The sequence below is a fragment of the Paramisgurnus dabryanus genome, chromosome 15 (assembly GCF_030506205.2).
Source record: "Paramisgurnus dabryanus chromosome 15, PD_genome_1.1, whole genome shotgun sequence".
Taxonomy (NCBI): domain Eukaryota; kingdom Metazoa; phylum Chordata; class Actinopteri; order Cypriniformes; family Cobitidae; genus Paramisgurnus; species Paramisgurnus dabryanus.
The window spans coordinates 3132482-3158162 of NC_133351.1; the positions used below are offsets into that span (position 1 = coordinate 3132482).

Here is a 25681-nt window from a genome sequence, read left to right on the forward strand (position 1 = left end):
AGGAAAGAGTTAATGGTTTAAAGTTTTAAAAAGGATATACAACTTTCAAACATTTAAACAAGGACCCACGTTAACAAAGAGAAATTTTATTCAATACATACAGTACTGCTTAAGGAACGCACAATAAATACACATTATAATAGATCATTCATAGGAAATACTTAACAGAAGAAGAACTTTAATATGATGATTCCTGTCTGCCGTCAGTTCATTCTGTAGTACAGACCGTATATTGACATTACATTTGTATGCTTGTGTTTTATATTTCATACTTCATATCACGACTGAGGTTTATTGTACCAGCGCTGTGTACAAAAGGTGAATCAGAGACAAATTTATTTTCTGCACCAAGATCCAGAAAACAAATTCTAAAAGGCAAAACACTGAACCGTAGCATCTAAAACAATGGCAAAAACCAATTACAAAATGAAGGCATTCACTGTTTTTAAGCAAGTCGTCACTTACTTAAACCAAGGCAGTATTTCTAATTCTTCTGCCCCACAAAATCTTTCCGAACATTCAGTGTTTTATAAATCATTTTCTCTTCGCTTATCATCATCATCTTTAAAGGTGAAGTGTGTTCGACTGATGCTTGGGTGTTGCTATGTGGTTGCTACTGTGTCCTTTGGATGCTGCTCTGTGGTTGCTAGGTTGGTACCCTAGAAAGTTTTGTCTTCGGACGTAATGGCTTTGATGAAATTCTAGCATTGAGAAACGACACACTTCACCTTTATAAATCTGATGTTTTGTGTGTTGATGACATCTAAAGGCATTTGATTGTCCTGTCTTGAGCGTAAACTGAAGGACACTCATTTGACAATGACTCGCTTTCTTTTAAGAGGATAAACAAACTAACAGATGCATCATAATGTTTGTTTGTGCGTTACAAAGAGGTTCATCTCTAAACCTGTCAGTGCTTAAAAAGAAACGCTCACCTAAAATTACAACGTTTTTACTCTCTCATGTCTTCCCAAACCAACATGCTGCTATGTTTGTTCCACTATAATCATTTACTTGAATCGTGTTTTTGTTCTTTTTGGAGCTTTGCAGATTTTCTGAATTGTCATTGAATGGACAAAAGCTATTAAAACGTGTTTCACAAAAAAAAGGAATCACATTCAGGACATGAGGGTGAGTAAATAATGTGTAAATTTGGTGAACTTTTACTTAAACTGGGTAGAAAAATCTGATTCGAAATGATTCAACCCTTTACTCAGACAATAAATATTAGCTGATACGTTAACCAGAGACAAAGTTAACTATTGCACTTAACAAATGACTCCTCTGAATGATTCGTTCGGTAAATTAAAGGATACCTCCACTTTCATAAAAAATTATGATAATTTACTCACCCCCAGATGTTTATGTCTTTTTTATTCAGTCAAAAAGAAATAAAGTTTTTGAGGAAAAAATTCCAGGATTTTTCTCCATAGTGGACTTTAGTGGACCTCAATGGTTTACAGTTTCGATGCAGCTTCAAAGAGCTCTAAATGATCCCAATCGAGACATAACGGCCTTATCTAGTGAAACGATCATCATTTTCACCCAAAAAATATAAAATATGTACTTTTAAACCACAACTTATTGTATTGCACTAGCCGTGTGATGCGCCTGCGCGACCTTACATATTACGTAATTGCGTTGAAAGGTCATGCATGACGTATGCGAAACTACGCTCCAGTGTTTAAGTGTGGAGAAAGAGGAGCGTTCAGACGTTTTTGTATGTGAAATGATACCAATTAATGTCTTTGTGTCAGTTTATTGTTAAAAATGGTCCGTAAGTGTGCGTTTTACACACTGCAAAAAATGATTTTCAAGAAAAGAAATCTTAGTATTTTTGTCTTGTTTTCAGTAAAAATATCTAAACATTCTTAAATTAAGATGCTTTTTCTTGATGAGCAAAACGACCCAAGAAAATAAGTCTAGTTTTTACACCAAAAATATCAAATTTAAGTGATTTTGTGCATAAAACAAGCAAAAAAAATCTGCCAATGGGGTAAGCAAAAAAATCTTAAACATTTTTCTTAAACACTTAATTCAAGAAAAATATTTTTTTGCTTGTTTTATGCACAAAATCACTTAAATTTTATATTTTTGGTCTAAAAACTATCAAATGATAATCGTTTCGCTAGATAAGACCCTTATGCCTCGGTTGGGATCGTTTAGAGCCCTGTTGAAAAATCCTGAAATGTTTTCCTCAAAAAACTGAATTTCTTTTCAAAGGAAGACATAAACATCTTGGATGACATGGGGGTGAGTAAATTATTAGGATATTTTTATGAAGGTGGAGTTAATCCTTTAAATAAGCAAAATCTTTAGCACACAGTTACTGAGATTATGTTCACATGTTAGGAAAACAAAAGTCATGCCCTAAAACATTTTTTATATAACTTAAAAAAAATCTGTTCTGACCTCCGTTCATTCAAGACTATTAGTTACGCAATAAATTTACCTTTTACAAATGTAATATTAGATTAGAATTTCATTCTTTATAATTTAAACACTTTTAAAAATCATCTTTGCCTGAATCTAATGGAATGCTTCAAACGCAGCAACCTGAAGCATTTCAAAGTGCATTTTGTCAGAAATCCCTGTATAATCCCAAAACTTCAGAGTTTCATAAGACAAAGAATTCACTCAATTCACCATTTTCATTATCATCTAAATCTGATTTCAAAAGTTAATTCTGTTATCTAACTATTTGTCTATCTACTGTCTGCTTTTAAAAAGCAAATGCAAACAGAAGAGAGATCGTTTTCTTCTAGTATCATGGAAAAATATCACGTCTCCACAAAACCTGGAGATATGTTATAAAAGCATACGATCAAAGGCTGTGTTCGGAATAACATACTACTCTTACTATTTTTACAGTACAGTATGCAAGCTGCAAGGTTGTCTTTAGGGAAGTCACGCCACTAGGCGGCAATGTTTGCAATGTTTCCGGGCAGTTATTTCAGTCATGCAATTTACTTGAATGGGGAAAGACAGATATCTCTAAAATTGCGTGTTAAAATTACAATTAAACAACATTTTTTGATCAACAATTAAACCTCATGTCAACTGTACACTGTTGCTGCCCTAAATTTAATAATAATAAGTCATGCCAACTTACTATTATTTATCTTGACTAGAGATGACTTGTTTTAACTACAGATAAGTTGACTTTTTTCAACTATATTTTATAAGTTGTAGCATCTCATCTCTTGTCAAAATAAATAATAAGTTGACATGACTTGTAAATCTGAGTTGACTCCACGAAATAATTTAAGGAAGAAAACCATAACGATTGTTTCTTAAATTTGCCTAAAAACAACTTTTCGAGGTTGTTTCAGCAATTGGGCAAGTTGGCAAGTTCCACAGGTTGGCAAGTGCCTCTGTACAGAGTAGAGGTCTTCTCGAAATCTACCCGACCCGAAATGGCCCAAATCACTTTTTCCCCGAACCCAAAGTGCATAAATATTTTTTTAGAAGAACGACCGACCGAGACAAACCTCAGAAAATTAGACCCAAGTCCGACCCAACCTAGTGGCAATTTTTTTAACCTGAACGTAAACGTCACTGATGTGTGCAGTAGCCCCGCACACCATTCAGACAGAAAGAAACGCCGGTGGCCTTGCAACCAATTTGGCCTGCAGCTCCATTTATTTACCTTTGTTATCTGATGACGAAACCAAAAGTGCAGCTAAAAAGTCCATTCAAAATTGATTGACAGGTCTGGCTCAAATTAAAATTAACCAATCACATGTGGCAAGCGCTCTTGGCAAAAGGACTCGATGCACGCATGCAAGATAGCTTGGGTTTCTTAGGTTCTTCTCTGGTGTGTTCGGCAACAACACATTCATTTTAAATTACCCGATGCCGCTAATATTATACTGACCCGTGAACGAGGCTTTTCAGTCCTTCCAGAAAAGGACAGAGTTTTTTTGTGAATGTTGCATGCAAAAATCCTTGAACTTGCGGCACGTTTAAAAAAAAAATGCGATGGAATATGCGGGATATTTATGCAGTTTTATGTGAATTTTTGGATCTAAGTGGACCCGTGAAGACCTCAAGTGCAGAGCTCCTGCCCCAGAGAATCATCAGTCTTTATTGATTGATGATTGTTTTTTTAACTGAAAGGTAGGACTTCCATCACCAGAGTGCCCATTTTGAGAGTTGCATTGCCCCCTATCCATAGTAATATGAATGCTCAATCTTGTTTTATCCAATATCTTTGTTACAGTTTGCAAAAAAGTAAAAAGGTAATATTTCATTCCGAACACAGCCGTTGGCATGGCACGGTACCAGATAACCCCGCCCCCTCAGTGCTCATACAGCAATTGGTCACGTTCCGCGTAACATCAGCCAATGGAAAAGTGCAATTACGTTCTTGAGGAAATGTCTTGACAACTTAAATAATGTTAATTTGGTTTCGTAAGCAAAGCAAATGAACAGCACGTATTCAAAAGCCGTTTTCATGCTAACTCTTCAAAAGCATGATACATATGTACGAAAACGCAACGTTATTTTCTCTTTTACAGTACATCGAACTTTTACAAAACCATAAACCAGCGATGAAAGCTAAAAAAACATGCTTTTATCAAACACGGAGATACACACTTACTGAAGAACACGAACAGCAACGATCTTGATTTTTTCTTCGTTTTTTTTTTTATAGCACTACCGACACAGATACATAGAAAAGATCCATTCACGTCTGATTAAAACTAGATCTTTAGAAATGACAATTGCACGAGTCTCAGGCCAGAAACGTGCTTATGCATAAGCCGGCCCCTGGTCCCGTTGGATGACGTAACGTTGCGATGACGTTGTGCACTCCATGTTCAGGTCTAAAGCTTAACATACGCTCTGATTTTGCAATTTAAATAATATTCCTTCTTGCAAAGTTCAGTAAAAATACATATTTATGATTTCATCCGGCCAGCGTTAGATATTTGTTGTTGTGCAGAATTGAAGGCTCCTCTTTAAATCTAAACGCAATCTTAAACCGGGGTCGGCTCAGGGAAAGCATCCAGTAAAGTCGGTCCTTTCGTTGTGTTGTCCGCTAGCGACACTTCGGACAGATTGTGAGACGTCTCCTTTGGCTGTTCAGCTACATAACAGTTCCCATTGGTAGTGTAGGCATCCTGCGTGCTGCTGTTGTTGTTGTTAAGATAGTTTTGGAGTTCCATCTGGCTCAGCTCTCCTGATTGGCTGATGAAGGTCCCTTTGGATTGGACGCTTTTATCCGTCTCTGGAGTGCGACAGCTGATCACGGCCGTCGATCCGTTAGCGAGCGTGAAGTGCCGATCGGTGTATGACTGTTCGCTTTGCTGGGTGTAGTCTGTGTATTGATCAGCGGTCACATTATAGGGACCCCGAGGCATGACCCTAACGGAGTCATTAACCCGGTCTTGATATGAGGTCGAGTCGCCTCCGTAGACCTCACCGGCCTGGTTGGCGTTAGCTAGCAATGTGGGTTGAGTAGCATTTTCCATCTGATAGTATTCAGGGGCGGAGCCGATGAAGTACGAATTACCATTGGTTTGATTATCCGACGTGATTGCGTTCTCTGTGTAACACATGACAGATGGGGGCGGAGCCACTTCGCCGCATGACGTCGCGGTCGGTAGTCCGGCGTCAAACTCTCCAGCTTTATCTTCCTGATCTTCATCGTCCTCCGAGTCGCTGTTTGCCAAGCTCTGCGTGCTGGAGTCGGACAGACTGCACAGGCTGCTGCTCTCATCTTCGTTTTCGTCATCTTCATCATCCTCTTCTTCTTCCTCCTCTTCCTCCTCGTCGTCTTCCTCTTCTTCCTCCTCCTCTTCTTCTTCTAAGGTGTCATCGCCAGACTGCAGGTGCATGATGGTGCTCGGCGGTACCGTATCTGGGATTTGGTATTCCAGTGCGTGTTGGCCCGTCGCCAGCGGACTGCAGTGACCGCTGGGGTCGCCGTGGAAACCGTTGCCGGTTGCCGTGGCGGCGGGGCCGGAATTTTGCTGCTGCTCACGGCTCTTTTCCAGTTCGAGCTTCATGATGGTGTGCAGGAAGTGAGTACGAACGCGGATGGGGTTAAACTCGATCCTTCCGGCCGCGTTGCTGCACCCTTCTTTTGTGCATCCACAAGGGAACGACATACGGTCCACCTGTTGACATGCGAGAACAATTTAGTGCTTGATACTTTTACTAGTGTGTAATGTGACCTGGCCATGTTTTCTTTAGACACAAACGGTAAGAATATTTCATACACGATGTGTGTGTATCTCACCTGACACTTGATGCCAGCGAGGCTGCAGGTGCAGGTCTCAGGGTCACAGAAGAGTCTGCAGTCGCAGCCGCAGTCCTCTCTGGAAACCCTGATGGCCCGCAGCTCGTGTTTCTCCTCCACGTCGATTTTCTTGACGCCCGAGGAGCGCAGAAGAGCACGTCGCTTCTTGGTGGTCAGAGGCTGCAGGAAGAAATATTCATCCACTTCTGTGTTGTCAAGGTCCAGGTCGTCGTCAGAGATGTCATCCAATGTGAGCACGCTCGCCTCCTCCGAATCCACCGCGCCATTCTTCGTCAACTGTGAGTAAAAGATGCAAATCTTGTATTTTTAAAGAAGTACTTAAGCAGTATTCAAGATCATATTTTGAGATTTAAAGGCGGGGTGAATGATTTTTTTAAACAGGCCGAGTAACAAAAAACACGTGTTTGTTTGGGGCGTGTTTGTTTATGTGATTTCAAATGTCAACATTGGCTTTTAGAGATCATGCACCCCGCCTTTAAGATCAAATGTATTTTAACATGCTCATCAATAAAAGGAAAGATGACTGAATGATAAAACTGAGATCTATAATCAAATACTTCACAGCCTTGGTTACTACACTTACCTAAAGGATTATTAGGAACACCATACTAATACTGTGTTTGACCCCCTTTCGCCTTCAGAACTGCCTTAATTCTACGTGGCATTGATTCAACAAGGTGCTGAAAGCATTCTTTAGAAATCTTGGCCCATATTGATAAGAAAGCATCTTGCAGTTGATGGAGATTTGTGGGATGCACGAAGCTCCCGTTCCACCACATCTCAAAGATGCTCTATTGGGTTGAGATCTGGTGACTGTGGGGACCATTTTAGTACAGTGAACTCATTGTCATGTTCAAGAAACTGATTTGAAATGATTCGAGCTTTGTGACATGGTGCATTATCCTGATGAAAGTAACCATCAGAGGATGGGTACATGGTGGTCATAAATGGATGGACATGGTCAGAAACAATGCTCAGGTAGGCCGTGGCATTTAAAAGATGCCCAATTGGCACTAAGGGGCCTAAAGTGTGCAAAGAAAACATCCCCCACACCATTACACCATTGCATTAATGAGAAATGAGAACAGGTGTTCCTAATAATCCTTTAGGTGAGTGTATATGAACTGTTGAGTATGAAAAGGAGTTCAGATATATATAGATTCTCCAAAAAGTCTCCTTATGCCTCATGGAATATAACTACTATTAAAATTAATAGGATTTTTTTATTGGAATGCATGATTCTGATTGGCCAGTGACAACATTTGCAGATTTGTTATTCCCAGATAACAACCACTCAAAACTAAAAATAAAACTCCATTCCTCATTTTACTGTTGTTTGCACTATTGCGTGGCAGCATTTTTATTTATATTAAATTATGTTTTTTTAAGTACGTTTATATGGCTGTTTGATGACCATTAATAATTGGGGGATAAAAAAAATCATAATTCAAGGAATATAAAGACCAGAGGGGGATAAACCCCCTTTCCCCCCATCAAATCGCACCCTGCATATATCCACAAGTATAATACATCATAACTGTTGTTCATTGTTAATTATTTGCGTACCCGCAGTCGTATAGAGTTGAGTTTCTCCTCTTTCAGATGATCTCGGAGCATATCCCTGTGGATCCTCTCCTGCTCCATGGCAAACTCTCCCAGTGTGTACTGCCGGATACAGCTGTGTCTGCTCGACATTCCCAGTGTACTGCCACCCTGACTGGGCACGCTGGTGAAGCCCTGCCGCCGGCTGAAATAATACACCGTCACTTTCTCAAAGTGAACCCTGCGCGTCCTCATACGCTTCTCTCGCTTCAGGATGGACGAGGCTGAAACGTTCAATTAAAGAGAAATGAAATTAAGGTTTGGTTATTGAATTTGAATGACACTGATGTGTCTTTCCTGTATGTCTGAGTGATGTTTTTGTACGAGTACATAGAGTTAGGCGATATATCAAATATTTGCTATCTAATTACATGTTGTTATAATGATAATGATTATATATGTCTGTCTGTCTGTCTGTCTATTCTTTATCTTGTGTGTGCCTCTAGTGGCTCATATGAGAAGCCGCATGCCTCCCATTGTTAGGTCCTTTAAAGGGGGATGGGGATTCTGTCTTGTATAAATAATATCCACAGTTATGGAGTTTCCCCGATATTCTCCCACAGCTCTCTTCATGTCTGACACAAACTGAACAAATAAAAACCATCTGCTGCTGCCGGTCCACCGCCCAGAACCACCGACATCACACACACACACATTATGCATACATGAACACACATCACACACACACACACATAAATCACACACGCACATCACGCATACATGAACACACACAAGCGCGCGCACACAAATCACAAGAAAAACACACACATACATCACACACATGTACAAACACAAAGACATTACACACACATCACACACATGATATGCGTGCACACACACACACATCACACACACTTACAATCACGCACGCACACGCACACACACAGACACACACACACACACACACAGATAAATCACACAAACACACTCATACATCACACTTCACAGACATACAACACACACATGCACAAACACACAGACATCAAACACACCCACACACATCACAAACATACATAACACACACACACACACACACACACACACACACACACACACACACACACACACACACACATACATCACAAACACACAGACATCACACACACATCACATGCAGACACAGACACACACATCACAAACATACTTCACACAAAGACATCACGCGCACACACACACACACACACACACACACACGCGCGCGCCCCCCAACACACACACACATGCACGTGCACACACATCACAAACATACAACACACATATGCACAAACACACATACATCACACACACATGTGTGCACACACGCACACACATCACAAACATACATAACAAACACGCACGCACACGCACACGCACACATCACAAACACACAGACATCACACATCACATGCAGACACAGACACACACATCACAAACATACTTCACACAAAGACATCACGCGCACACACACACGCGCCCCCCAACACACACACACATGCACACACATCACAAACACACAGACATCACACACACATCACATGCAGACACAGACACACACATCACAAACATACTTCACACAAAGACATCACGCGCACACACACACACACGCGCCCCCCAACACACACACACACACATCACAAACATACATCACAAACAAACACACAGACATCACATGCACACACATGCACGCGCACACACATCACAAACACACATACATCACACACACGCACGACTTTACAGCAGAAAGCTTTTTAGTGTAAGAAGGGAAAATTTCAACCTTTTTTTCATTAACGGCCACAATATAAAGAACTGGCATGAACAGTTTTCATTTAATAAAAACTACATTTACATTTACATTTAGCAAACGCTTTTATCCAAAACCACTTATAAATGAGAGAGCATTTAATACATTGAAGAGCAACACTTAACAGTGATGTTTCTGTGATTCAAGGTTAGTAGAAAACCTTTTGGACATGCATAATAAACGTGTATAAAAATAACATCAAAATACAAAACCCAACATAAATTCACATAAACGAAAAATTAAACCTTCAGGACCGTTTTTAGCATTGCTTTTATCATTTTGACAACAATCATATTTGCAGTTTTGCATTTTCATTTTCTTAATACAAAGTCAAATTTCTTAAGTTAAGATATGTTAATTATTTAGTATTTAAGGTACATTAAATAGCAGTACCGGTGTTACTGCCACAGTACATTTTGTTTAGGTATTTGAGGCCAGTGGTAAAATCTTTCTGCATTATGCTTGCTTGCTAAAAATATTGGTGCAATTGACTTTTTTTCTTTTCTTGTAATCCAAGTTGGCGGGCAATCATTCACGATTATTACATTACATCTTAGCATTGACCACAGCTTTCTTAAAGTGACAAAACATATCTCTTTGAGACTCACAGCACTGTGGGTCGTCCACATAATTACTTTCTAATGAGGGAATCAAAGTGGACAAGTGTAGCAAAACCTTAAAAAAACCCAGAGAGGTAAACTTTGACTTAATAATGGATTTTAGTCCATTAAGTGATTGACACAGATGAAAAAAATGCCCATATTCTCAACTCACAAACCCTTTAAATGATTGAGCCTTTATCAGTAAGCATTGATTTTAAAAGCTTTTTAAAGCTCTTACCTTCCTCATGGCTTATTGTTTGCTTTATGATACAAAATATTGCTGGTCATAACTGGGGTAATTATTGTTTTAAGACCTTATGAAATGGCCTGACAAGCACAATTATTTGTGTGTTGACACATTTTTATTGAAACAGGACATTGGGGTGTAACAAACAACGTTTTTCAGTGGCCAACAGCTTTTAGTTTGTGTCACAGCCAACATGATTTGCTTGTTATTGCTAGTTAATGGAAGGCAATGTATTGATGAATGCAAAATTATTTTAGAGAGAATTGTATTCAGATCATTTTTAAATGGGACATATCATGAAAATCAGACTTTTTCCATGTTTAAGTGCTATAATTGGGTCCCCAGTGCTTTTATCAACCTAGAAAATGTGTAAAAGATTAACCCAGTAACTTAGTTTTGATAAACCATTCTCTGCAAGCATGTGAAAAAATTTGATCATTGAATTTTGGCTCCCCTGATGATGTCAGAAAGGGATAGCACCGCCCTTAATCTGCACTATCCAACCACGGCTCTGCCATTTAGTGCAGAGATCAGCTCATTTGCATGTTAAAGGACATGCCCCAAAATGGTACATTTTTGCAGACACCTATGAAGTGACAATTTTAACATGTAATAATAAATTATCTATATGATATTTTGAGCTAAAACTTCACATACCTGTATTTACTCTGGGGAAACCAAAGATTTATTTGACATCTAAAAAGTCTTGTGAAATGTCCCCTTAAAAAATATTTTTCTCACCCTCAAATTGTTCCCAACCTGTATACATTTCTTTGTAGATATAAAAAAAAAGTTAATATCAAAACATATTTGGGGCACCATTCACTTCCATATAGTTATTTTTTTCCTACTGTGGAAGTCAATGGTGCCCCATATCTGCTTGGTTACAAACATTGTTCAAAATATCTTTATTTGTGTTCAACTGAACAAACTGGTGACCTTCGGGTTACAGGTCTGACTTATTAACTCTTAGGCCACGACTGCCCCAAATTATGCTCCTGGTTTTTAGTTACTTTGTATTGCAGCCGTATAGCAGTGCTTTCCTAGAAGGTCACGGTCTCTCTCTCTCTCTCTCTCTCTCTCTCTCTTTATTTTCAATTTACAGTAAGTGTGCTTTATTGGCATGACAACATTTATCTTTCTCCACCTCTCTCTCTCTCTCTCTCTCTCTCTCTCTCTCTCTCTCTCTCTCTCTCTCTCTCTCTCTCTCTCTCTCTCTCTCTCTCTCTCTCTCTCTCTCTCACCTAAATCCATGATAAAAACCAAGTCAATATACAGTATGAATAAATCAGTCTATGGTGGTTTATAGATTTAGTTGGTAAATCTGGTCAGGTTTGCTAGTTTTAGATGGGTTTAGAATTTTTTCCGTACACGATAAATACCCCATGTTGTAAATTTTAAAAGACACTGGCACCTTAAACAGTATGATTTTATTGTTTTATCTTTTTGAAAGGCAGTTTCAAAGAAGCAACACTTCTGATTTACAGTGGTAATGATGGCTGATGTTTGTCAGATGAAGCGCTTTTCACTGTTCTGTCTTATTATGAAGTCAAATGCCGGTAAATAAAAAACTCAAATACGCTCCAACCTCTTAATGATGAGAGGCATCAGGCCGAATGTTTCACGTTTTTTTTTATGATAAATATTTTGTTGAACGCCCTTTAGACAGCGAGGTTGAAGATCGATATCAAATCTCAGTGATGAATTTTCCTTTCAGCAGACCGGTTTCTATTTTCTGCTTCTAATTTCGAGATATAGCATTTCCCCTGAGGAGATTTTCTGAGAAATGGTATTTCCCATCATCCTACCCACAATTCAGTGCTTTAAGTGAATGTTTAAGTTTTTATGCTCACACCATTTATATCATAATGTTGATTACCTTAGTGTTGATTATGTGTAATGTTAACACTTAGCACTCATAATAGAAATAATATTTTTACTGTTTAAGGATAAATGTTAATATTTTATATCTGTAAAGCCTCCATATAAATTATTCAGTAATAGATGTTTATTTAAGTAATAGGCCTTGTTGAGGTGGGAATATTTATCTAGGTGATATGCAGTGTTGGGGGTAACGCATTACAAGTAACGTGCATTACATAAAAATATCACTTTTCTGAGTAAATTAATGCATTACTTTATAAATGTACAGATTCATCTTTGAGTTACCTTTTTGAAAAAGTAATGCAAGTTACTTTTCAGTTTAATTAATACGATTTAAAAAATAATAATGTACTGAATTAAACTGAACGTTGTCACGTAAAATTACTTACTAAAAAGCACGCTTAATTCTACGTGACCATGTCAGAAACTGAGATGGCAGGCCAGAGCTTTACATTTTTGAGATGGAAATATGCAGTTTCTGAAAGCAGAAGTCATAGAAAACACCTGCAAGGCTTAAAAGAGATCAAGCCACAGCCAAGTAAGAAAAAGTAACTTAAAAGTAACATTAGTATTACTTTTCATGAAAAGTAACTAAGTAACGCAATTAGTTACTTTTTTGTGGAGTTACTTAATATTGTAATGCATAACTTTTAAAAGTAGCTTTACCCAACACTGATTATATGTGACCAAAGTAATTCTGAATTCATATAAAACATCTCCTGGTCATGTCATCAATATCATTTCTGACAATTATTTCTAAACACATTAGAAATGTATTCCTGTAACACGTTACAAAGTCTGTAAATTATGTAGTACTGAATTGTAGAGTTAAACCGTTAAACAGTTTTTGCACTTTGGGCAACATAGTTGCATGTAAAGGTGCTTTATAAATAAATAAGTTGAAGTCCTCATTGCTGGGTTCAGGATTATTTGGGCGGGGTTAAAAGGGTGGCATGATGATGCACCAGAGCCACCGAGCATGGCCCCGCCCCTAACACAATCACAAGCATCCATTCAGGTTTTATCTTTATTTAAAAGTTGAGAGAGACAGCAGCTTTCAAGCGAGTGGGCGTGGTTTCAGCGCTGACAGCGAACACGCCCAAAGTTTGAGAGCAGAGAATCCTGCCAGTTTTTTCAAGATTTTATTTACTTTGTGTTTTTTAGTCATTCAAATTGGTCCAGGTGGTTAATAACACTTTTTTTGTGACAAAAAAAAACTTAACACAAAATTTAAAGGAACAGTATGTAGGATTGTGGCCAAACTGGTATTGCAATCACAAAACTTGTGGCTAAAACTGGTACTGCAATCACACAACTGGTGGCCAATACACAAAATAAACAACAGTTGAGGGCTGCAACTCCACTTTTTAAATGAAAATATCCTGGCCAGACCACTGTTGTCAGTGATATAAGTCCTTGAAATGAAAATTATTTCTTAATGTCTAGTGACATTTCAGGGCCATTTTATGATTAATTGATATACATTTCTTACATACTGTTCCTTTAAATGAGGATTAAATTAAACACACAAACAAAGTGAATGATTGTATAATAGTAGTCTCATGCCACCTGATGGCTCTAGGTCTAAAACAGGTCATGTTTTAATATTTATTGTCTGGACTTTAGCATTATTTAAGTGCATAACTGTAACTGATCTTTTTGTGGGGTTCAAGTTAATCGGCTTAAAAAGTTAATTCATGTCACAAAAGATGTTACAGAGCTTGACTTAAATTGTTTCAGCGTACACTGTTGCACTGAATATTTTTGCATAACATTTCTTTTTAAATATGATACGATCGTCTCACCAGTCCGCTGTAGCGTGTGTGATGATGATGATGAGGAAGATGTCGGTGAGGTGTGGTTGAAGTGTGAAGCTGACGGGTTGACGCTGTCGCTGCTGTCTCCGCTCTCAGTACTCGATATCTCCTCTTCCTCTGACTCTCTTACAGATGAACAGGGTGACGCCCCCTCCACCTCCTCAAACTTCCTCTTCAGTATTCCACTCATGACTGCCGTGAGGCTGAGAGAGAGAGAGAGAGAAAGGGGGGAGAGAGATATTAGACTAATACTGTAGGTAAAAATCCCTTCCATTTTCCCCATATACGAATGTTTATTCAACAAAACCCTCCTGATATAGACTATGAGCTCTGAGTTTGTCTGTGTGAAGACTTCATTAAAATATATTTAAATTGGTCCTGTGATTCCCAGGAAACACACATACTAAATACATTAATTGGATAAAACGTCTGCACAAATGTAAATATAATCATTTAAGATACACTGTATTGACTATCAGAAGTGAGATCAGAGACATAATTGTTACAGTGTATTTTAATTTCTACCTCTCATAATACATACAGCATTTGCATATATGTGAATTTTAAATGTTTGTGGTTATAATCAATCTGTAAAAAGTATTTTTTATATCATTGCTTTATGGTAGATTGTTTGTTTTTCATGTTTATGTCAATGTTATGATTCATGAAATCATGCTTCAGGTTTTTAGTCACCTTGTATTGCAGCCCTAGCAATGCTTTCCTAGAAGGTCTCTTTCTCCCTCTCTCTCTTTATTTTCAATTTATAGTAAGAGTGCTTTATTGGCATGACAACATTTATTTTTCTCCACCGCTCTCTCTCTTTCGCCTAAATCCATGATGAAAAATCAAGTCAATATACAGCCCCAGAAAAATTAAGAGACCACATCAAGATTATTTCTAGATTTACTATTTATAGTATCATTTTTGTTTCATTCTGTCAACTACCGACAACATTTCTGCCAAATTCCTTATAAAAATATATTTTTTATTTTTATGTATTTTCTGAAAATTGACATGGGGAACAAATGGTCATAATAACAAAACAGATGCAGTGTTTTCAGGTCTTAAATACTGCAAAGAAAGCTGATGTTTTTACATTTAAGTTTAGTTAAAAAATGAATATTTGATAGAATTTTTAATCACATCTTTCCGGTGTCCTTTCATTCTTTCAGTCTTTAACATTGCTATCGGAGACTTCTCTCTTCTGATCTCCTGTCATGTTTTCTCCTTTCATTTGTTTTCATCTGTTCTCCTCTCAGCTGATCTCCTCTTATCTGTTCTCCTTTCATTATCTCCAATCTGTTCTCCTCTCATTATCTCCAATCTGTTCTCCTCTCATTCTCTCATATTTTCTCCTTTTATTTTCTCCTCTAATGTGTTCTCCTCTCATTTTCTCCTTTCATCTGTTCTCCTCTCCTCTGATCTCCTCTCATCTGTTCTCCTTTTATTATCTCCTCTAATCTGTTCTCCTTTTATTGTCTCATCTGTTCTCCTCTTATTCTCTCATAGTTTCTCCTCTCATTCTCTCCTCTCAACTGTTCTCCTTTCAATTTCTCTTCTCATCTGTTTCCTCTTATTCTCTCCTATGCTCTCGTCTAATCTGTTTTCCTCTCATTCTCTCATCTGTTCTCCTCTTATTCTCTCCTCTTTTCTCCTCTCATTCTCTCCTCTCAACTGTTCTCCTTTCATTTTCTCTTCTCATCTGTTCTCCTCTCATTCCCTCCTTTGATCAGCTCTCCTCTTTTCTCCTCTAATTTTCTCCTCTCATCTGTTCTCCTCTCATTCTCTCATCTGTTCTCCTCTCATTCTCTCATCTGTTCTCCTCTCATTCTCTCATCTGATCTCCTCTCCTCTCATCTTTTCTCCTCTCCTTTTCTCTTTTTGTCTGTTCTCTTTTCATCGGTTCTCCTCTCATTCACTCCTCTGATCTCCTATTTTTTCCTCTCATCTGTTCTCCTTTTATCTGTTCCCTTCTCCTCTGATCTCCTCTCATATGAACTCCTCTGATCTCCTCTCATCTGTTCTCCTCTCATTCTCTCATCTTTTCCCCTCTCACCTGTTCTCCTCTCCTCTGATCTCCTCTCACCTGTTCTCCTTCCATTCTCCCCTCTCATCTGTTCTCCTCTCATTCTCTCCTTTCATTTGTTCTCCTCTCATTCTCTCCTCTGATCTCCCCTTTCTCCTCTTATTTTCTGCTTTCATCTGTTCTCCTTTCATTCTCTCCTCTGATCTCCTCTTTTCTCCTCTCGTGTTCTCCTTTCATCTGTTCTCTTCTCATTCTCTCCTCTCTTCTTTTCTCATCTAATTTTCTTCTCTCCTATGATCTCCTCTAATCTGTTCTCCTTTCATTTTCTCTTCTTATCTGTTCTCCTCTCATTTTCTCGTCTTTTCTCCTCTCATCTGTTCTCCTTTCCTCTGATCTCTTCTCATCTGTTCTCCTCTCATTCTCTCCTCTGATCTCCTCTCCTCTTTTCTCCTCTCATCTGTTCTCCTTTCATCTTTTCTCATCTGTCCTCCTCTCCTCTGATCTCCTCTCATATGTTCTCTTCTCATTCTCTCATATTTTCTCCTCTCACCTGTTCTCCTCTCCTCTGATCTCCTCTCACCTGTTCTTCTTTCATTCTCTCCTCTCATCTGTTCTCCTCTCATTCTCTCCTCTTTTCTCCTCTCATCTGTTCTCCTCTAATTCTCTCCTCTTTTCTCCTCTCATTTTCTCCTTTCATCTGTTCTCCTCTCATTGTCTACTCTGATCTCCTCTTATCTGTTCTCCCCTCAATCTCTCCTTTGATCTCCTCTCATCTGTTCTCCTCGCATTCTCTCCTATGATCTCCTCTCATCTTTTCTCCTCTCATTTTCTCCTTTCATGTGTTCTCCTCTCCTCCTCTCATCTGTTCTCCTCTAATTCTCTCATCTGTTCTCCTCTCATTGTCTCCTCTGATCTCCTCTTATCTGTTCTCCCCTCAATCTCTCCTTTGATCTCCTCTCATCTGTTCTCCTCTAATTCTCTCCTCTTTTCTCCTCTCATTTTCTCCTTTCATCTGTTCTCCTCTCATTGTCTACTCTGATCTCCTCTTATCTGTTCTCCCCTCAATCTCTCCTTTGATCTCCTCTCATCTGTTCTCCTCGCATTCTCTCCTATGATCTCCTCTCATCTTTTCTCCTCTCATTTTCTCCTTTCATGTGTTCTCCTCTCCTCCTCTCATCTGTTCTCCTCTAATTCTCTCATCTGTTCTCCTCTCATTGTCTCCTCTGATCTCCTCTTATCTGTTCTCCCCTCAATCTCTCCTTTGATCTCCTCTCATCTGTTCTCCTCTAATTCTCTCCTCTTTTCTTCTCTCATTTTCTCCTTTCATCTGTTCTCCTCTCATTGTCTCCTCTGATCTCCTCTTATCTGTTCTCCCCTCAATCAATTCAATTTCAATTTCAATTTAAAGAACTTTATTGGCATGATTGTGTCACTTACAATATTGCCAAAGCATTATACATAAAACGAGAAACATACAATAACACAATATTAACAAACATTAAGGTGCAATTAAGCTAAGGTGCTGGGTGATGGATGAAGTACTACTGCAAATAAAATAAATTAGAATCAGAGGATATTTACAATATAAAGTAGACTTTGAAATATAAACATATGAAGTATACAAATGTACATTTATGGGGGCAGATGAGAGGTAAAATAAAAATACTGTACAAGATCAGGGCTGTAGATTATTTCTGATGGTGTGTAACTGATAAATGAATTTAGCAGCAGCTGATGGGTGTCTGTCTTCCCCCAGTAACATCTTCATTTGATCTGAATCTGAAGAGCTATGAAACTCTGGTATGAGCTTTGAGATTTTGTCAAAGTGTTTTTCTCTAAGCTCTTTATATTTACCACAGTAAAGGAGAAAGTGTGTCTCTGTCTCGATCTCGTCACTGTCACAATGGACACAGATTCGCTCTTCTTTTGGGAGCCATGTTTGTCTATGTCGGCCTTTCTCTATTGCCAGACTGTGATCACTGAGTCTGTATTTAGTGAGGATTCGTCTCTGCTTTACATCTCTAACTGTGGAGAGATATTCTGACAGACTGTATTTTCTGTTTAGTGCCCGATAACATTCTAGTTTACTTTGGTTTTTACTTTCATTATCCCAATGATCCAAATATAAAGTTTGACTTTCTTTAATGATTTGGTTTATTGTGGTTTGTTTGCGTTCATTAGTGCTGTTCTGGAGTTTTAGAGCCAGTTGACAGATGGGACTGGTTTTAGGTCTCTTCTCTTGGGTTTTAAGGGCTTCATATTGAAGTGTGTTCGGGGGACTTGAGTTTAAGTGTGACCAGAATTTAAGGGAGCGTTTTTGGATGTGTATTATTAGGGGATATCTGCCTAATTCAGCCCTGCATGCATTAGTAGGTGTTCTTCTCTGAACTCTTAAAATATTTCTACAGAATTCAGCATGCAGGGATTCCATTGGATGTTTGTCCCATTTGGAGTAATCTGTTAGGCATTGTGGACCCCAAACCTCACAACCGTACAGAGCTATGGGCATTATTACACTATCAAATATTTTACACCAAACTGTAGCAGGAATGTCTGTTTGTTTAAATTTGCCTTTGATGGCATAGAATGCTCGTCTAGCTTTCTCTTTAAGTGCATTTACCGCGAGACCAAAACCGCCTGATGCGCTGATTTTTAACCCGAGATAGTCGTAGTGTAAGGTGTGTTCTAGTGCAGTGTTTCCTAGAGTAAATGTGTATCTGTTATCTTGTAATCTTGCTTTTTTCTGGAAAATCATAATTTTAGTTTTCTTCAGATTGACCGTCAGGGCCCAATTTTGACAGTATTTCTCCAGCAGGTCCAGGTGTTGCTGTAAACCTTGTGCAGTGTCTGACAATAGCACCAGATCATCTGCATACAGAAGAGCTTTAATCTCAGAGTTGTGTAGGATGAGGCCGGGTGTGCTGGATTGTTCCAGTAACACTGCTAACTCATTAATATATAAGTTAAATAGAGTTGGACTCAAGTTACAGCCCTGTCTCACCCCACGCCCTTGACTGAAAAATTCTGTTCTTTTGTCACCGATTTTAACTCCGCACTTGTTTTCTGAGTACATGGATTTAATGATGTCATATACTTTTCCTCCTATGCCTGATTGTAGAATTTTATAATATAAGCCGTCGTGCCATATCGAGTCGAATGCTTTTTTAAAGTCAACGAAACATGCATAAACTTTGCCTTTGTTTTTATGATGAACGTGTTGATTGACTAGCGTCTGTAGTGTATAAATGTGGTCAGTGGTGCGGTGGTTTGGTAAAAATCCAATCTGACTTTTACTTAAGACGTTGTGTTTGGTAAGGAAGGCCTGAATCCGAGCATTTAAGATACTACAGAAAGTCTTCCCTAGATTACTATTTACACAAATGCCTCTGTAGTTATTGGGGTCAAATTTGTCTCCGCTCTTATATAGCGGGTGTATTAAACCTGTACTCCAGGTTTCAGGAAAGTGTCCAGTTTGTAGGATTAAATTAAACATTTTTAAAAGTGTCTCTTGCATTGCTGCAGGACTGTGTTTCAACATTTCTGTTCTGATGTTGTCTAAACCGCATGCCTTTCTGGGTTTTAATTTCTTTAGTGCTTCTTTTAGTTCTTCTAAGCTAATCGGGTAATCTAAGGGGTTTTGGTTGTTTTTAATGATGGATTCCAATTGTTTTAGTTTAGTTTGTACATTTTTTTGATCAGGTGTAAGACTATCTGAGGAGATTTCCCTGAAGAGGTTTTTAAAGTAGTCTTTCCATAGTTCTCCATTTTGTATGGGTATGTCCTGGTTTTGTTTTTTGTTTAGGCTATTCCATTTTTCCCAGAATTGATTATTATGAATTGAGTCTTGGATTTCTTTGAGAGTAAAATTGAGGTGTTGTTGTTTTTTGTAGTGGATTGTATTTTTGTAATCCCTAAGTGCTTCGCAGTAGTTTTGTCTTATTTCTTGTTTGTGTGGATCTCTGTGTTTTTGGTTGGAGAGTTGTCGAAGACGTTGTCTTTTACTTTTACATTCGTTATCGAACCAGATTTCATCTCCAGATTTTACTTTAGTTTTTTTGTTTGTACGGAGTAGGTTCGCTTTGATTGCGCATCTTTCATAAATATGATTTATTTGTTGTACTGCAGCATTTACCTCGGTTTTACTAGTCATAAACTGTGTTGTTTTAAATGTATTAATTAAGTTGGAAATGTCTTTGGAGCTGACTGCACTAATAAATTCGGTTTCAGAGTTTGGGGACCATTTAAATGTTGGGTTCAATTTGGTCAGATTGCAGGGCTTTTGTTCGCTTCTATGAGTTTGTTGTGTTCTCTTTATAAACACGTTTATTTGACAGTGGTCTGATAAGGTAGACTGTGGTCTGACTGTAAATGCTTGTAATAAGGAGGGGTCTAGGTCTGTAATGGCATAGTCAACAACACTAGCGCCAAGAGATGAGCAGTATGTGAATCGACCTAAAGAGTCACCTCTGATCCTACCATTAAGCATATATAAGCCCAAACCTCGACAGAGACACACCAACTCCCTACCATTTTTGTTAACTGTACTGTCAGGGTTGTTTCGTGTTGTAGTGGTGGGAATGAGATGCATGTTTGTTTTCAGTATATGATTATTCCCATGAGTGTCTATAATGTCCGGTTCTGAGCCTGTTCGGGCGTTAAAGTCTCCACATAAAAGTACATTTCCTTCAGCCTGAAAATGGCTGGTTTCCATCTGAAGCTGATCAAAGAGATTGTCCTTGTAGTATGGTGATTCTGATGGAGGTATGTAGGCTGCACAGATATAAAGGTCCTTTTCGCAGTCTATGATGCCTCTTTTGAGTTTAAGCCAGATGTGTGTTGAATCCTTTTTTTGTACAAATAAGTCATTTTTTAAAGTCTCTTTGTACCAAATGATAATGCTGCCAGAGTCTCTTCCACGTTTCACGTTGCAGTTCTTAAGAGATGACAATATAATTTCTATGTATCCGGAAGGGCAGCGAGTGTCAGTGTCCGATCTGCACCATGTTTCTTGTAGAATAATGATGTCCTGATTATTAATGTTTTTTAGGAACTCTGTTTTTAGAGTTTTGGCCCCTAAGGTTGAGGAGTAGAGGCCTTGAATATTCCAAGCGCTTATAGTAAAGGATGCCATTGTGAGGTAGAGATAGGTGTTTTGGTAGTCCAGTTGCCTTATGCTAGCATTTTACAGATGAGGTGTAGGAGATTTCTCACTTCTGTAATGTCTGAGGAGCCAGTGTGTTGTTTGCCCTTTGTAATCTCAGCATATGTGGACTGCTGTGATGGTGAGATGGGCTGTGTTGCTCTGTTGGTAGCTTCTGACTGATAGGTAGAAGTGTCAATATTTGTAGATTGACTGAGGCTGAGCGGAGAAGTACTTGGTTGGCCTTCAGTCTGTTTTGATGTTGTTTGCTCTACTCTGATGGGAGAGGTTTTTGTTTGTAGATGCCTCTTTGAAGTCGTATGCTGGTTACTGTCATGGCTGTTGGGTCTTGTGCGATGATGTTGTGAGGAAGAGGGTTGTGTCTTTCTACCAAGAGCTGCATCTTTTAAGTTTTTAGCAAAGATTCGTACACACTCTTGGCTTAGGTGCACGTGATCGTATAAGTCCTCTGTTGTAAGGCTCGGATGGTGTGCAACTTTGATTGCCATGAGGCTGGAGCATGCAGAAGTGATCTTCTGGTTTATGCTGTTGATCAGGCCAGCTGGATAGTCCTTCCTGTGAAGTAATGTGGAGATGGTGATGTTGGCTTGTGGGAATATCCTGCGAGCCTTCTCAGCCACTCTTACAACACTGTCAGCGACTTTCTCTCTCTGGTTGTACAGATCATTTGTTCCGGTGTGTATGACAATGTTCTGTGGGTTGTGCAGAGTGGATTGGTGGAGGAGCTGGAGTGCACTGTTGGTTGTGGGGCACCAAAATTTGCCAACCGCATGTTTGGGGAAGAGCTTCTGGTGGTGTAAGAATTTGCCATTCGAGTCTATTAGAATGGCAGTTTTTGGTGGTGGTGGTTTTTGGGAGTGCTGTGAGGTCGGACTGGTGCGTTTTTGGGGACTCCGCTGGGTTGGTTGTGTGATTGTCCTGTTATTGTTTCTCTGGCAGTTATCTCTGTTGTTTTGTTCATTGGCTGTTTGGGAGCCTGTGGATGTGCGTCTGGGGTGAATCTTATCAGAGCTTTTGATAAAATGTTCCAATTTTTCATTAATGCTTTGGATGAGTGTGTCTTTTTCCACTAGATGTTTCTTCAGTTTAGACACTTCTTCTGTAAGAGTTTTGTTGTCTCTTTGGAGATTTTTTACGATCATCTCCAGTGTGCCTGTTCTGCTGTTGTTCTCCTCTTTTATAGTCTTTATTTCCTCTCTTAGCTGTTGAGTAGTGTCGGATTCTTGGAGTTTGCTTTCTTTGAATTCAGCGATTTCCATCTCCAATTGTGAGAGGCACTCCTGAATCCGTTGGATTGACACTGCTGATCTTGGTGTGTGGGGGGAGGGAGGGGCAGTGTGTTTTCGTGCAGGTGAAGATGTGATTTCTTCATCTGCTGTTGTTGCAGCTGATGATGATGTTGGGGGGATGGATGACTTCTCCTTCTCTGCTAAAGCTTTCAGGCCTGCAAAGTCTCTCTCAAATTGTTCCAGTCTGTCCTCAGAGCCCTGGATCATAACAGTACCATTATGATATAGGTTGATGTTGAATTTAGGTGTAGTGTCCAGATATAATTGTCTCATTGCTTTGTTTCCACCCATTTTAAGATCTTTGTAGGTAGAGCAGAGTGCTGAATGCCAGGCATTTGGGTGTTCTGTGTGGAAAAGCAGGTCTGCTTTTACGTTCCTCTCGTTCACTTGTATAAAGTCTGCTTTAAGTGTTTCTGGGGAATCTTTGATCAGTTTGGTTTTGAATTTCTTTCTTGCAGTTTCACTGGTTACATCATCAGGGTATATGATGGCCAGGGTGTTGGGGTCCCATCCCGCTGATGTGTTACCTCCATCCATTGTTACCTGTATTGCTGTATTTAGTTATTGAAATTTAAATGGTATCCAGCTGGCAGTTGTCAGAATTTGTAATTAGGTGGGTCGTTTGCAGATTGTTGTCCTTTCAGGGGAAAATTTAGCCTTTTGTTAGCCCTGGGTGCTTTCACAGTAGCCAATTGACACCTCTAGTGAAAAACTTTGGTTGTTGTTAAGCAAGTTTGGCAGGCTAAGATTGACTCTCCTTTTGCTTGGTTTAATTTAAAAGCTTGGTATATTTTGTTTATTTTTCAATATCTGTTTATTTCCTTAGGTTTCCAAGGTTCAATACGTTTAGAGAGACTTACTGTTCACTGATATGGTCAGGTTTTGGTAGCTCTTTTTGTTGTATCCTTGATTCCTTGTTACTGTGATCTTTAAAAAGTTGTAGATCTTCCAAACAGTTTGTATTTGGAGTTCAGATAAAAAGTTATCTTAAAATCCAGCAATGAAATCCAGTAGAATCAAAAAACAATCCTAGAAATCCAATGGAGTTTTGGGTAGTTGAAATTCACTTGTAATTTCTCTGTTGATAGTGGTCTCCCTCACTGCCAAGGTTGCTGCAGGATTCTTTGTGTAGTGTCCTGGCTGTTTATTCCAAGAATTTTAGTTTCTTTTTTTTAAGAAACAAAAATTGGTCCAAATTGTGATGATGATGTCAGCAAATATAATCCAGAGGATAATATCCAAGAAAATCCCAAGTATTCTGTTTTTGAAGAAGGTGTTTTATCATAAAATAGTATAAAGTAGCAGGAGCTCAGCAGTGCATGACCTCTCTCTCTGACCTCTTTCTCTCTTTCTCAATCTCTCCTTTGATCTCCTCTTATCTGTTCTCCTCGCATTCTCTCCTATGATCTCCTCTCATCTTTTCTCCTCTCATTTTCTCCTTTCATGTGTTCTCCTCTCCTCCTCTCATCTGTTCTCCTCTAATTCTCTCATCTGTTCTCCTCTCATTGTCTCCTCTGATCTCCTCTTATCTGTTCTCCCCTCAATCTCTCCTTTGATCTCCTCTCATCTGTTCTCCTCTAATTCTCTCCTCTTTTCTCCTCTCATTTTCTCCTTTCATCTGTTCTCCTCTCATTGTCTACTCTGATCTCCTCTTATCTGTTCTCCCCTCAATCTCTCCTTTGATCTCCTCTCATCTGTTCTCCTCGCATTCTCTCCTATGATCTCCTCTCATCTTTTCTCCTCTCATTTTCTCCTTTCATGTGTTCTCCTCTCCTCCTCTCATCTGTTCTCCTCTAATTCTCTCATCTGTTCTCCTCTCATTGTCTCCTCTGATCTCCTCTTATCTGTTCTCCCCTCAATCTCTCCTTTGATCTCCTCTCATCTGTTCTCCTCGCATTCTCTCCTATGATCTCCTCTCATCTTTTCTCCTCTCATTTTCTCCTTTCATGTGTTCTCCTCTCCTCCTCTCATCTGTTCTCCTCTAATTCTCTCATCTGTTCTCCTCTCATTGTCTCCTCTGATCTCCTCTTATCTGTTCTCCCCTCAATCTCTCCTTTGATCTCCTCTCATCTGTTCTCCTCTAATTCTCTCCTCTTTTCTTCTCTCATTTTCTCCTTTCATCTGTTCTCCTCTCATTGTCTCCTCTGATCTCCTCTTATCTGTTCTCCCCTCAATCTCTCCTTTGATCTCCTCTCATCTGTTCTCCTCGCATTCTCTCCTATGATCTCCTCTCATCTTTTCTCCTCTCATTTTCTCCTTTCATGTGTTCTCCTCTCCTCCTCTCATCTGTTCTCCTCTAATTCTCTCATCTGTTCTCCTCTCATTGTCTCCTCTGATCTCCTCTTATCTGTTCTCCCCTCAATCTCTCCTTTGATCTCCTCTCATCTGTTCTCCTCTAATTCTCTCCTCTTTTCTCCTCTCATTTTCTCCTTTCATCTGTTCTCCTCTCATTGTCTACTCTGATCTCCTCTGATCTGTTCTCCCCTCAATCTCTCCTTTGATCTCCTCTCATCTGTTCTCCTCGCATTCTCTCCTATGATCTCCTCTCATCTTTTCTCCTCTCATTTTCTCCTTTCATGTGTTCTCCTCTCCTCCTCTCATCTGTTCTCCTCTAATTCTCTCATCTGTTCTCCTCTCATTGTCTCCTCTGATCTCCTCTTATCTGTTCTCCCCTCAATCTCTCCTTTGATCTCCTCTCATCTGTTCTCCTCTAATTCTCTCCTCTTTTCTCCTCTCATTTTCTCCTTTCATCTGTTCTCCTGTCATTGTCTACTCTGATCTCCTCTTATCTGTTCTCCCCTCAATCTCTCCTTTGATCTCCTCTCATCTGTTCTCCTCGCATTCTCTCCTATGATCTCCTCTCATCTTTTCTCCTCTCATTTTCTCCTTTCATGTGTTCTCCTCTCCTCCTCTCATCTGTTCTCCTCTAATTCTCTCATCTGTTCTCCTCTCATTGTCTCCTCTGATCTCCTCTTATCTGTTCTCCCCTCAATCTCTCCTTTGAT

At 39.2% G+C, this 25681-nt stretch overlaps 1 protein-coding gene across 2 annotated transcripts in view; it reads right to left on the reverse strand.

The window, feature by feature from the left end:
• Window positions 1-70: 70 nt before the first annotated feature.
• Window positions 71-25681, reverse strand: part of csrnp3 (cysteine-serine-rich nuclear protein 3) — a 90500-nt gene continuing 64889 nt past the window's right edge. For both annotated transcript variants that reach the window (XM_065252326.1, XM_065252327.2), the window contains 4 exons: window positions 14189-14403; window positions 7835-8094; window positions 6248-6544; window positions 71-6125 (listed from right to left, as the gene is read on the reverse strand). In XM_065252326.1, coding sequence (XP_065108398.1) covers window positions 4983-6125; window positions 6248-6544; window positions 7835-8094; window positions 14189-14390 — 1902 coding nt within the window. In that variant the 5' untranslated portion in view covers window positions 14391-14403 and the 3' untranslated portion in view covers window positions 71-4982. The remainder of the gene's footprint in view (window positions 6126-6247; window positions 6545-7834; window positions 8095-14188; window positions 14404-25681) is intronic.